At 38.8% G+C, this 14523-nt stretch overlaps 1 protein-coding gene across 5 annotated transcripts in view; it reads left to right on the top strand.

The window, feature by feature from the left end:
- The window catches only part of MID1 (midline 1), a 241567-nt gene extending 229152 nt beyond the window's left edge, over nucleotides 1-12415 (top strand). For 3 of the 5 annotated variants that reach the window (XM_050978094.1, XM_030235020.2, XM_050978105.1), the window contains exons 8-10: nucleotides 3949-4110; nucleotides 6104-6311; nucleotides 7923-12415. In XM_050978094.1, coding sequence (XP_050834051.1) covers nucleotides 3949-4110; nucleotides 6104-6311; nucleotides 7923-8271 — 719 coding nt within the window. In that variant the 3' untranslated portion in view covers nucleotides 8272-12415. The remainder of the gene's footprint in view (nucleotides 1-3948; nucleotides 4111-6103; nucleotides 6312-7922) is intronic. The other 2 variants (XM_030235021.2, XM_009089646.4) reach the window with 2 other exon arrangements.
- The last annotated feature ends 2108 nt before the right edge of the window (nucleotides 12416-14523 follow it).

The raw sequence follows: 14523 nt of genomic DNA, 5'->3' as shown, positions 1-14523 counted from the left end.
TTAAAAAAAAAAATATCTGTTTTTCAGAAATCCTACAATTTTTTTTCAGATGGGAATGAAGAGTGGTGGTGGAGAGCTATTTGTTACTTTCACCAACTTATTTGCTTTACCCATTTGAATTGGTAATAATTTATTTAAATAAAACATTTTACAATAATTAAAATGCTCAAGAGATTAAATAACCTTCCGATGACTTTTGTGCTCCTTTTCCAGTTTTCAAGAAAATATATTTTATTAAAATCTATTAGTGTAAATTTTAGGAGGATTTACACCTTGGGATTTTTCCCATCTGTTTTTTAAAGTGCATCAACAGCCAACACCAGGGAAATAGCTTTACAAATTATTGCCTCCAGACTCTGAGAAACTTGTTTTGAAAACTCACACATCCTGTATGGACGTCACTGTGCTCACTGCACCGTTCCAGGATGTAATTTAAATTCTCTACATTTTTGTAGGCTACAGTTTTAAAATACATTGTTTTACCATCTGCATAACCCTGTAAAAAGCCCTGGGTTTTTGAAACAAGAAACCTGAATGCAGCCTGGATTAGGAGTGGGTACAATAGGAGACCCTTGGCTCCTGCTGTTGCACCAGTGAGGAGATGTGTACTTTTCCACTTCACCTGCTGCCACCTGCAGGGGACTGAGAGGGCAAACACTTCCCCTGGATGCCAGTGTGATCAGGCTGCTTGCTCATTTCCCTGAACTTCCTTAATCATATTCTTTTGTATTCAGAGAAGAAAGGCTGTCCTGACAGGGCATAACTGGAGACAAATTCCTTTGATGCAGTGACAAATTATTCTTTCATAAGTAAATGCTTAACTTGGCTGCCACGAGTAACTATTCTCCCTTTTGAAGGAGTTTGGACTTGTAGTTTGGCATCATCAGTACTTCATTCCCAGGATTTTTGAATCAAAGTACAATTTAAAGCCTGTTATCAAAGAGCTTACAGTCAGAAAACACAAGAACACATTGGGCCCTTTGGTGCATAGGCAAGAGCTGAGCTTTTTAAGACAACAAGGTTTGTCAAGTAAAAAAGCCGAGTCAGTCACTGCACATCCAGCATTTATTGCACATTAGTAGTCTGGGATGCCTAAGAGTGGAAGGACAAAGAAAAGAAACCTAAGACCTATTCTGTCATCAAAGAGGATAGAGCTTTCCTCTAGAACATGAGGTAGGTCATGGCCACATTTGGAGATAATCTTTCCTGTATGAAATAGAATTCAAATGAAATACTCTATTTTGACCTTGGCCATCAAATGTTAACTTTCCAATGGATCTCTCTATTGACTGTGCAGAAGGTCTAGGGTAGGTAAGGCCTTCAGTGATTATTTGGTATGTATAAATCCACATACCCAGAAGGAGGGGATGAACACGAGAGGAGACTCATAGCAATGCAACAGTTCCTTTACTTATTTGGATCAAAGTTTTATACTTTGTTGAGGAGCAATCAGCCTCTGATTGCTCCTTACAAAGTGTAATGGAAAGTGTAATGAAAGTCTTAAAAATATGTGCCCATTAGAGAGTTGTAGTGAATAATACAAAACTAGTTTCTAGATGAGTTAGCAAAACTCTAGGCATTTCTATGTCTGCATGATGGTCAGTTTATGTATGGCTTATACATACTACAGAACTTGCTTTCAAAGTGTGCATGTGCTTGGAGAAGACATTCTAGGACCACTGTCTATATCCATCCTGCTTATTGTCATATGTTATTTGATATCCTATCAGAGGCATTTTAGTTAAACACTCCTTGATCATATTAAATTTCTTTCAAAACCAGTGCTTAATTTTGTTTTATTTTAACATACTTTAATTTATTTTGCAATAACACCAGTAAGGGATAGTCTCAATGCAAAGTCAATGTGTTGGTTCAGGTACAGGAGTGTGCAATTAATATCTGTGGCAAACTGGGAAAAGATGAGATTTCCTCTGAATAGTCAGTGAAATATTTTATGTCAGGAAGCTGCTTCCTTTACTTTCTTTCTTCCTCATAGGAAACCCATTGACACACAGCCTAAAAAAATAAAAGTAATTTGGTGTGTAAGGTTCAGTGAGAGAAGACATGGACGGATGTTGCCTTAAGCAGTTCACTACAAGTGGTGGGGTTACCATGGGGTATAAAGTGGGTTCTTTCTCTTTGTGAAAAAGGCAGATAATTGTTCTATACAATCGTATATATATATCTATATAAATTATCTATAGGGTGACTCATCTCACATCATTTTAGATATCTGAAATTTGAGATCTCACCTATGCTGATCACCTAGGCTTCCTCTGTGGACAAGAAAAAAAGAGGCATTTGCAGTTGGAAGGATGTTCACAACTGGGAAAGTGAAAGAAACTACTTATTCTTTTCTGCCTTTCCTCAGAGCACAGAAAAATAAGTTAGGCATTGTAGCTTTTCATTAGGTGGCAAGATAGTATAAATCTAACCTGAAACTGTCCCATAGTTACCCATTTGCACAGCAGGATGAATCTCTGTTCTACCTGCCTCTACAAAATGCTTTGTACTGCAAGAGAATTTTGAGACACAAACATCATAATACTTAGATTGAAATTTGGAATTTAAATTATGTTTCTAATGATCTTTATGAAAAGCACATATCACATTAGGAAGGAATCTCACTGTACGGCCATGAATTGTCTATGAGTTTGAAAACCTGTATCACAGATCTGTTTCTTTCAAGTTTTGTAACCAGTAGCCTTTACATTTTATTTTACTAAAGTTTTCAAATTTTCTCATGTGAAAAGATGAATTACTACTGAGTTGTAAAAGATTGTCTTCATGAGTAGTTTGCTGTTAGAACATTTGTTAAAAGCTGAAAGCTGTCTGTAAACAACATCAGCTTCCATAATGTGTTCTGTGCCCAGTAAAGACAGAGGCCAAGAAGTCTGTCAGCCTTTCTCTGTTACATTTTCCAACCCTGGATATGTGCACACATCCCTACACTTCCACTTGCATCTGTCTATTTCTGGCTGTATAACCATATAAAATGTTGTGAATAGATATATACTCCTCATAAATGTAAAATTTTTTTCTTTATGTAAACATCTACAATAAGAGGCTGGGGAATCCATTAGACCAGGAGCTGTTCTAAATATACAGTGATGGAACTGTATGTATGGGTGATTGACTGCCATTGCATTTATATCACAGTAGGAAAAACTTATGAAGATTAAAAAGTTCATTTTAATAGGGTATTTTCCTGATTTGTTTATGATCTTGGTACTGACTTATTTTACTTATTTCCTGTGTGTTATACTTGTGTGGTAGGCATCAAATGTAAACCAAATATAAACCAAAAAAGTTTATAAATGGAAAATTTTCCATCTCTTTCCCAGCTGGCATCTCAGCATGAGGACATAAATCAAAAAGTTGCATCCATTAAATTTACTGGCTTAGATTACTTTCTGGCAAAGTCTGAAGTGCAAGAGCCAAAGGTTTCCCTGAAGCCCATGCTCTACCCTGTTTGGCCTCCCATGATTTGCTTCAGGTTCTGAAGAATGCATACCTGGGGACTGTCAGCAAAGGTGCCTCCCCAGCCCTCCTGGCTTTACTGCTCACGTTCGTTTTCTGAGGTTTAAACTGAGTTCATTAATCCAAACAGTAGATTGATGGGATCTCCATAATCCTCCCCTTCTTAAGCAATAAAGAATTCCTTGTGCTGGGATATGAAAAATCTCAGACTGCTAGTGTCTCCACTGAGCCATTTCTTAAATGCCCACTTTTTATGGTTCACTTCACATGGCAAGAATTTAAAAGGTGCCTTGGCTGCGGGTTGATAAAATGAATTAGCGGCTTTGAGCAGTGGCTCAGTAAATGTAACAACGCTTTAAAAGGCACAGATGCAGAGCTCATATTGGTCATTGGGTGCCTGGGAATGCTCTATATGTCCCTCTGTATGTTTCATGTGCTATGACTGATGTGCTCTGTTCAAAACTGCAGGTTTATGCAACTCAGCCGACAGCTGGATGATTGTTCCTAATATCAAACAAAACCACTACACGGTGCATGGGTTACAGAGTGGCACGAAGTACATCTTCATTGTCAAGGCCATTAATCAGGCTGGCAGCCGCAGCAGCGAGCCTGGCAAGCTCAAGACAAACAGTGAGTAACAGATCAGGATGCACGGAGTCCTCTCCTTTCTGGCCTTCCTTTTTAGGTCTGATCTTCGGAAAATACAAGTGGACAGAGAAGTTCAACTTTTTAAAGTGGTTTCCAAAATGAAAGCTACTTATTTAATATAATTCAAGGTTGCCTTAGTCTTCTTTAGAGCAGAAAATATGTTGGGGGTTTTTTTGAGAGATACATCTGTAGTTTGGTCGCTGGAAATATCACATAGGAATGAAACCACTATACGTGAAATGGTTGAAAATACTCTTTCGTGGTTTTGTTTTAATATCCTCTCTATTCTTTTTCCTCTACAAAGCAAAAACTTTTCTTATGTTTGCAGTAAAACATTTTATTTTTGTAGTGTTTATAAGATAATTGCTAGTCTAATTTATCCTCCAAAATTATCTCTTTTTTAGGACATTGGAAAACTTAGCTTCAACCCCCTCATTTTTTATGGAGTTCAGCAAGGTGATAGACTAGCAGAGATCCCACTTCAAAAAAACAATGGTTACTCAAATTATTAGCAGATGTAGAATAGCACTTTTAAGACTAGTTTTCAGCTGTTTTTTCCTCTTGCACAAGCTAATCCTTCAGTCATGTAGCCATCATGGGCAGTTCTGAGGGCTGGGAAAAAAACACTGGAATTTATTCATCTTCTGAAACCTGCTTATTGTAGGGGAGGATGCTTGAAGAGGGGCAAGAAGGAGTCTGATGAGAATGGCATGTACATCTTTCTGATTTCGTCCTCTTTGCTATTAACCTGTGTGATGTGACCAGATACAATTTAGTACAGAGAGACATCCTTCAGATTCTGCTCAAGGGAACAAAGGCTACTAAGGAGTCAGAAAGGCAGGCAGGAGGCTGTTACTGCTGTCAGGTAGTAAGAAATAGTTCCCAAGTACTTTGCGATGGGTTTATTCTAAGTTTGGTCATAATATGTAGCTGAATGCACATTGCAAAAGTAGATAACCCTGAACAGTCTACATCTTATTTTATGTACATGCGCCAATGCCTCACACAGGCTTCATGAGAGATCTAATTTAAATTTTCTGTGCATGCCAACAAATCTTCTGATTACATGTTTTTCCCCTTGATATGAAAGCCAGTAGGAAGAGGAAAGTGCTTTTCTGGACCACTTGTGGAGTTGTACTTTTCTAGTTGTCTCTTGGTGGAGGTAAATGAGCATTCTGCTTTCTGACACAATGAGCAAGCCTGTCAGAATTGTGGTGGGCTTTATATATCTACAAGGTTTGGTTTACTAAAAAGCTTCCTGTTATTGTCTACAAACCTTGTGCTACAGCCGAAGATACATGCCAAGAGCAACAGCCTGAGTAATGTTATTGCACCATATTATTTGGACCAAGTTACAGTTCACTTCCTTCCTTTTAATGCACAGTATCCAGCACCACATGGGCATCCTTCCAAAGCAATCCTGAATTGTTGACTGTGCTTGTAACAAATAAAGCTGTCAGTGAACAAAGAGACAAGTCTAGTTGTTCTTATTTTCAAACTCATTTTGTGGGATTTGATAACATACTTTTTGTAGGAATGATGAAGATGTTATTATGGAGCCTTGCCCCTAGAGAATTATTAGAACACAAGTTATTCTAAATCTAATATGCTGTGAAAAAAGCAACCCTCAGACCTTTATTAGCATGTATATTGGTTTCAATTACATGCAAGAATTAGAGGATTCTGGTTACCTCTAGGTCAGAGATAATGGACACGATGATTATGCAGGGCTCTTTTCAGGGATTATCAATACGGGGAAGTTAGTGCACAATGAAGTTGACAGTAAACTGACAATGCAATAGAAACTAGCTACTGCAGGGAGCAGGATAGGTTAGTCTGTCTCAAGAATGTTTGAGAGGAGGAAATTAATATGGTTATGTAATCCTGTGGGCTTCTTAGAGGCTTGCTAATCCACTCTCCTTTTAAAAATCAAAGCCAAACCATTCTTCTGTCATCTTTGTCTCTGCATCTCCAGGTCAGCCATTTAAACTGGACCCCAAATCTGCTCATAGAAAATTGAAAGTGTCTCATGATAACTTGACAGTGGAACGGGATGAAACCTCATCCAAAAAGAGTCACACCCCAGAGCGATTCACGAGCCAGGGGAGCTACGGCGTAGCTGGCAACGTGTTCATCGACAGCGGGCGGCACTACTGGGAAGTGGTGATAAGCGGGAGCACGTGGTACGTATATAAAAATAGATGTGGAAAGAAGCACTGGTTCCCACCACACAGGTGCTGGCACAGTTTCTCTGACAGAGACCAGGAGCAGAGACATCAGGAATTCTATAAGAGCAGGCCAAGCATGTATTTTCAAATAGCTTGTCAGATGAGCTTCCCAATCTCCAGCACTTTTGGAGTCCAGAAATAAATCTGTCAGATTATGCATCTTTGTATTTAGTAGCCTTCACAGGACTTTTACTCCACAGCTGGGGTTGGTTGTTTTTTTAAACCTACATACAGTCTATATTAAGATTTTTATTAATTATATTTTATTAATTATTAATTGTATTTTTAATAATTATTTTTTTCTAATTAGAGGGATCAAAAACTTTCATCTTGTTTACATAGATAACTTTGTAAATGTGATCACTTCTCTACTAAATGTATAAGATTTTCTGTCCTTCACTACGAAAAATAAATAAAACTGAGGACAACTTGATGATCCAGTTTAACAGGGGCAGAGGTCAGATTTGCTTTTGGGAAGGGGACATGAAGCAGCAGAGCTGTAGGTCTGTGCCCCAGGGAATGAAGCAAGGGGCAGGAAACAGAAGACTGCTTTCCTTCACTCCTGAATGATCCTCTGTGTCATACAGGGGTGTATTTCAGAGGGCCTTTAGTCAATGGAAGAGATGTTATCCTTTGGTATTCAAAGGCATCACTATGAAAGTTAATGGAGTGGAAAAATCAGTGGGGTCTTCAGGTATTTCCCTCTGTCTCAAAGAAGTAAAATGCTGTTTGTCTGTGCCAGTGCTAAGGAATGAGGGAAAAAAACCTTATGGCAGATTAATCTCTGTTGGTTGAAAGTCCAACAAATACTGCAGTGTCTCTAGAACGTGAGGAACTTTTACATTTCTGTTATACATGACAAATCAGGTATTTTTCCTCAGTATCCTTTAATGAGAATATTTTCACAATCCTTCTGCCCTGCACATCTTGCCATAAATTATGGTTTGCAGAGCAAATGTCTTCACCTACAGTTGCTTAACTTGGCCTGAAACCCAGTCTCAAAAATGTTCATTTGAATCTGAAAACCACACCAACATCTGGCAAAACATATTTGAAAATGGCAAAATGGGGGGTAGGGAGCGTGGAGAGAGATGTTTCATGTGTCCTTTGATGTTTACTCTTGCATTCCTTCTTCATGGCCACATATTAAAGGAGCAAGGAGAGATCAGATTAGCTGACAGATAGCAGCGTATTTTAAAATCAATGAATTCCTCTCTATTCATCTGTTGGAAATGGAAATTTGAGGTCCAGTGATTTAAACCCTGAGTTGCTGAGTATTCAACAATCTTCCTTTTCAATATCAGAAACAAGCCCTCAAAAAAATTTCCATAGCTGCCAAACTAGAAATAATACCATGAATTTCCCTGACCTCTCAGACCCAAAAGAGACAAAGCATTAATTAAGCCTGTGCAGATGTTGTGGTGAAACATCATTTAATTAGAGCTTAACTCACGGCAGTAAGAGGCAGGGGCATTCCAGCAAGTCCTCTGGGCTAACATTTGACTTCACTGAGAGACAAAATGGCAGGAAGCATTTGTTTCCTTGAGATGTTCTTTTGTTTTGCAGGTATGCTATTGGTATTTCCTACAAGTCAGCACCGAAGCACGAGTGGATTGGAAAGAATTCTGCCTCCTGGGTGCTTTGCCGCTGCAATAACACGTGGGTGGTGCGGCACAACAGCAAAGAAATACCCATCGAGCCCGCGCCTCACCTCCGGCGGGTCGGGATTTTGCTGGACTACGACAACGGTTCCCTTGCCTTTTATGATGCTTTGAACTCCCTACACCTTTACACTTTTGACATTACATTTGGCCAGCCAGTGTGCCCCACGTTCACGGTGTGGAATAAATGTTTGACCATTATAACTGGCTTGCCTATCCCTGACCACCTAGACTCCTCCGAGCAGCTGGCGTGACTGCCCAAAGCCAAAAGGTAGGAGGGCACATCTTCCCAGGGCGGCCCGGCGGGGCCACCAGGAGCTCACCCAGAGCTGGCGGATCCACGTGGCATCCCAGACAATGCTGCCAAATTTGGGCAAAACTGACAAGGAAAGAAAATCTCTTCCTGTGTATTTTGTACTGAAGGACAAGATGTGGCTTTAATATCTTAGAACTTTTTTTTTTCCAGTTGGTTTTGTTTGGTTGGTTTTTGTATTTCATCTCTTACAGGAAGATTTATAAATTATTTATAAAAATGAAAAAAAAGAGAAAAGTGAAAGCCTAGTATGGACATCTGGGAAGTGACTTCTTGTTTTTTTGGGGGCGGGGTTTTTTTGCACATTGGTGGTCCTGTTAATTAAAGTTTCATTAGCCTTTTGAATAATTTTATTTTACAGTGGATAATAGAAGAAAATTGGACAGATGAAAACTGCATAGTGGACAAGTCAGTATACTGCAGGTTTTACTTGTACCAACATTAGTTCTCTCCTTACCAGCCTTGTTGAGTGTGAGAGCTCTCAATTTCTACTTTGCACATGGGAATGTGCAGACCAAAAGAACAAAAATAAGCAAGCGAGGAAGTGGAGCTCACCAACCCAGCAAAAGAATAAAGTTTAATTTACTTCTGTTCACAGGGCAATGCTCTCTCTGTTCATAAAAAACATGTGGAGTATCTCCTAGAAATGTGAGTGGATAAATCATCTGGTGATTTATTTTATTGATGGCACTATTCCCATCTACCAGTGCTTCACTTTCATCTTTGGGAAGCATTATAGACTCACTGAGGATGTGGAAGACCGATACCATCCCTGAGAATCAGCAGCACTGGAGGAGAACAGCCAATCCAAGGTCTGACTGTAGACTAATTTGATACAGCACGGCAGGCATCATTTAAGGATTGATTGTAATAGAAGATGTCACGGTTCTGATGGCAGACATGTGAATGCTTATTGCTGATTTTACAAGGTTCAACATAGCAAGCCCAGCCAACTACTCAGAAGTGAGACATGCGCCACTTTACCATTGGTTTTAAATGAAATACAAATGTTTCATTGTCATGCACTGTGTAGTGTCTATAACAAAGCAAGGAAATCTGTTTTGCATGTGCTGTATGGAGAAACACTGCAGCTGGAGTTTGCTCACAATTATCATTGTCCCAGGTTGTTTGGGAAAGCACAGTTCACTTTGTGAATGAAAAGTAACGAGTAAGCTTTCAGCAGCCGTAGAAATCTGCACAGGGAGACCCTGTGTTCTTCCTGGTGTTGGTAGAAGAGCTTCAGTGAAGGCAATAGAGGTTCTATGTACTCTATCTCAGAGCTGAATCAGGTGCATTTTTTTTCTCTTTCCCTTTACAGATAAAAGCTTTTTGTAATTATTGCAGTGTTTATGTACAAATGATCATTTTGGGAGATGATTGAGGCATATGACAACTTTAAAAGAATGGTTTTCCTGCAGTGTTTTGTTGTTACTATGCAAGTGGTGAATATCTGCCTGTGTGGAGAAAAGATAAATTGAATATCAGCTTTAAAGATTTGCTCTGTAATTTATAACCATGCTTTAGGTGTCTTTTGAAAAAGATGCTTTAATGCACTTTGTTCAGTAACGGGTCCAAACTAAAATGGTCCCAAGCTCAGCTTCAGATTTTTTAAATACTGATTCTCCAGGTACAAAGCTCTACTACAGTTTGCCTTATGATTATATCAAAAATTTATAAACAAGATGAGGAGAATATGTACATGCCTGTTTATTTGTTTGGGGTTTTTTTAATAGAAAATAAATGCCTTTCCATGTTTCTTTGATTTCCCTTTACATGCCCTGCTAACTGCTGAATTAAACGGAGAAAAATCTGGCAGTACATTGCTGATACCATGGCTTTCAGCTGGGCATAGTTCACAGGTAGGAGCCACTGATCTTTCCCAAGTAGACATAAAAAGACAAAGTGTGTACATATAGTGAACCTCACTGTGTATCATAGTGTCATTAATAATCAAGAAACGTATACCCTCAAAAATGAAAAAGTAAATCAGTCCCCAAGCATCACATTTTAAATCTGAGTACCATGCTACTGGTACAATCTGATATACAATGCCCAGATGACCTGGCCTGAGATGTTTGGGAGCTAGCTGAGATGGTATGAAAATTTTGAAAATGAGTTGACAGAAGATATCTGATGCAAAGCAGTGATAAAAGGATGCATGAAGAAAGGACTTTTATTCTAGGGTTATTGCCAAGTTTCTGCCTAAAAGGAAAGAGTGAATTACCAAAGTACATGTAGCAAGGCTGTGTGTCTTCTCTTTTGCAACAAATATTAGATCTAGAAGCTGATTTCAGTAGTGGATAAACTGAAAACACTGCTCAGTGTTTGCTTATACAATGTTGGCAGAGATTGAGCTGGATGGAAATAATACCGTGAATTTGGAGAGGTCCCAAATGATTTGACATATTTTCATTGTAAAGATAGAGCATGAGCCTAAAGACAGATTGTGGTTTAGGCCAATGGAAAAAGGATGGTCTTTCATCTACAGACCTTGCTGTACCATCTTTATTTTAACACAGAATACTTCATTTGGAGCTAAGCCACATTTCTCCCATGTCCTATTAACTCAGTCAGTACTCTGTGCATATATGTTTGTGTATATATGTACACATATGTATGGGTATTCACACACCAGCATATGCACAAGTACAGTGTGTAATTTGTGTATACACACACATATGTATATACACAGACAAAGTGACAGCAATTAGTCAGGTGTTCCTTTTTTCTTGTTTCTTGGAAAATTTCGTATTCTGTATGACAATGAGGAAACAAGTTTGCTATGAATAGTATTCTTCTGGACATTTTTTAACAAACAAAATCTGTTTATTTTACAATACTTGATTCAATGCCTGATTAATCAATAAAAATTTCCATTTGAAAATGTAGCTTCTGTGGTCTGTGGCATTTTGCATGGTCCATAGTAATGAACTGAAATCTGGGGGAACAAGTAATCCTTGTATAAACACAAAATATGGTATTTTAATGTAGCATGTGGTCTTAGATGAGGACTTCTCCCTTTTTTTGAAAGTTTTGTGACTAGGAATGAAGTAACATTGTGTAATGCTGTGTTTAACAAATGCAGATTTTTGAGGAATAATCTGCTGAGATGCAAGCAATGAAAGTGGTAGATAAAGCCTGTGTTGGTATAATGATTGTTTCAAAAGTGTACTTAAAACCCAATTTGGGATTCAGCAGAATTAGGGCAAACAATAGCACAATCTCTTTAGAAGATAGTAGCAGCTCACAGTAGTGTTGAGCTTGAGGAAATGGAAGGGTGGGGGACTATTTTTCTCTTAGACCAGATAAGATTTTCCATGTGTGTGACTTTTATGTGTAAATGCACACCTAACAGGGAAAAAAAATTGTTCTGAAACGGGCTGTATGTCATAAATTATTTAGTAGGCTGTCTCCAGTCTACTGTATTTCCCATTGTTGGCTTTCAGAGAGCAATAAGGTTGCTGTTTTTCTGCCATTAGTTTATTTTTATGAGTTTTGGGTATCCCATTTTTCAATTGCTCAACAAAGAGACTCTCAGTTAGCAGAGGGTCCCAGGGGTAAGACGCGTAACAGTCTCTCAGGTCTGGGTACACTGGGAAAAGCAGGAAAGGAAAGGAAATCTGCAAGTACAGGTGAAAACACATTTTTCATTATTTTAGCAATAGTAGGTCACTAAACACCAGTGTGCATCATCTGTTTTAGGCCTGTGTCTTAATTGCAAACACTATATTCTTTTTACATTAGAAAATGCAATGGGACACTATTGAGAGCACAAATTAAAATTACCTCCTTAACCAGTTCATTTTGAGATGGCCAGCCTTTATAGCACCATGAAGGACTGTGGGAGATACCATTAAAATATTATTTAGTGATACAGTAAATATTTATTTTTAAATTTTTTCTTATAAAACAGATGTCTAGTAGTTAGCAGATTCTGTTTTTAGTTGCAGCAGCGCAATTTTCAGATAAGTCCATGAAAAGAAACAAAGTGAGGATTGCTAGTGGCTCTCATCTGTGTCACCAAAACTGAGGGTTTTCATTTTAGCTGGGAAGGCTGTTTTAGTTTGTGGTTGAGGAGTGAAGAAGAGCTGACCCACGCAGGAAGTTCACACCAGTACCTCAGTGACTGGCCAGGGCACACCTGGCCTGAAAGCCTTGAGGGGGGCAGCTTGGGGAAGCTGGTGATAAACAAAAATGTGCACAAGTTGCTTATGGAGTGGTGTGCTGGGAGTTTAACTGTGACACCATTTATCATGAATTTTCACATGCTGATTTTTAGAATACTGGCAGTGTGTCTTGAGATAGATGTAAAATACAGTATTTTCCTGTCTTACAGAGTTGCTTGCCATATAGAAATGAGCACAATGTTTTTGTCTTCTCCACATTTTTCTTGAGAAAAATCCCACTCACTTCCAAGTGCTGATGTTGAGCTATTTGTATTTAATATGCTTTCTGAAATTAAAGAAACCCTCTTTACATTTTAACTATTGATTTAGTACTTGATATAGTAAAAAATTAGGAGACTAAAGAGCAATGATGTTAACAATGCTTTCAGTGTGGGCTAGACCCTTGGTTTGGACTGTGACATTTAGGGCATCTGTGTACATAAATCAAATCTCTGTGCCAGAACACATTAAATTGTCATTCATGTGGGAGTTGAACAGTGCAGGTGCAAGTGTTTTCTTCTGAGGTAGGCTTTTGCATTAACTCCACTCTTTGAGTGGAATATTCTGTTGCTTTAATTTTTTTAATTGGTTTTCTGATTCAAGTGCAGGCCCAGTTAATGAGACTGTAAATAATACAATCATTCATCATGTTACTAATTTTAGCAAGCCCTGCCATATCATGTGCCTCTGGCAGGTCGCTGAACACCTCAGCTGCAATCACAACCTTTACAGCCTCCCCTCCAGCATGAGGACTGATGCCTAAGATGTTGGCCAAGTGTGTAACTTTCTCAGGTGGAATTCATCCTGTTTTGAGTAAGGAACTCCAGCACAAATTATGATACCAGTTAAAGGTGAGGGACATACACATTACACAAGGGTGATATAGGAAAGATATGGGCTAGAAAACCATCACTGTTGAGGCAGTTCTGGCTTAGAAGTGCAACAATATATTAGGAAGTCGTGAAATCTTCTGCTACAGTGGGATCACCAGTGGCATTAGTGCTGCTGCCTGAGAGAGGGATGGAGAAGCAAAAGAGGGAGTTCTGGAACAATGCTGAGAGAGATCACTCAGAGTGACAAGGCAGCTGAAAACCTGGCACCACTGCCTTCCTTGGCACCATGCTACAGCATTGCAGAGCAAGCCTGCACCTATTCATTTTTTGTTCCAGCTCAGCCTCAACCCACATTCCCAAATGACAGGAAAAATAATATTGCAATTACATATTTGAAAGCCTAACCTGAATAAAAGCAGCAGGGCAGGGATGACAGCCTCAGGCCTTGATCCTCCTTTATTCACACAGATTTTTACATCTGCTGACTTCAAAGGAGATAGTCCTGATTTACACAGAGGTAGGTACAAGTCCATGAATCTTCACTTTCCAAAGAGTCAAACCCAAGTGGAGCAGGAGCCCCTGTGAGAACAGCTCAGACTTCCCAGTAAATCATGTCTTTGGAGAAAGCACTTTAGCTGCTAGCAAAACTGCAGTTTCTCATGAGCTATTTCCCATGGCCAGCACAGGTGTGTTTTAAAATGTCTGGTTCTTTTAAAATGTATGGCTTAGTAACATTCTTCTTGGGTGAATTGTTCAGGCAATGCTTTCCTGTTTCTTCCAAGTGTGGGAACAATTCTCTTAGCAGGTGCTGTGTTACTTTAATAAAATCTTGAGATACACAAGTTATGATATAATGCCCTGGCATTAGACTATTGTTCTTGGACTTCCATTTAAAAAGGGATAATAGCTAAAGTTTAGAACTCTGCTTCCTTTAACTGTCCTAATTGATATAGTTATTTAAATTCATGGAGATATTTCCTCTTAAGGAATAGCACCTCATTTCTTGTTAATACATGTGGACAGACAGTAATTAGGAGTGAACCCTTACAATAGTTTATCATCAAACCTTTAAAAGGCAGGGATCCTGTCTACATGACAGGATGGGAAAAGTTTTCATTAGCAATTTTTTACTTCACCCTCTTTTTTATTTTACTTAGAAAATGGACAATTCCACTTGAAAATGTTTCTCTGATA

Source organism: Serinus canaria, chromosome 1, assembly GCF_022539315.1.
Source record: "Serinus canaria isolate serCan28SL12 chromosome 1, serCan2020, whole genome shotgun sequence".
NCBI classification, from domain to species: domain Eukaryota; kingdom Metazoa; phylum Chordata; class Aves; order Passeriformes; family Fringillidae; genus Serinus; species Serinus canaria.
This window is presented reverse-complemented; position numbering and strand designations above follow the sequence as displayed.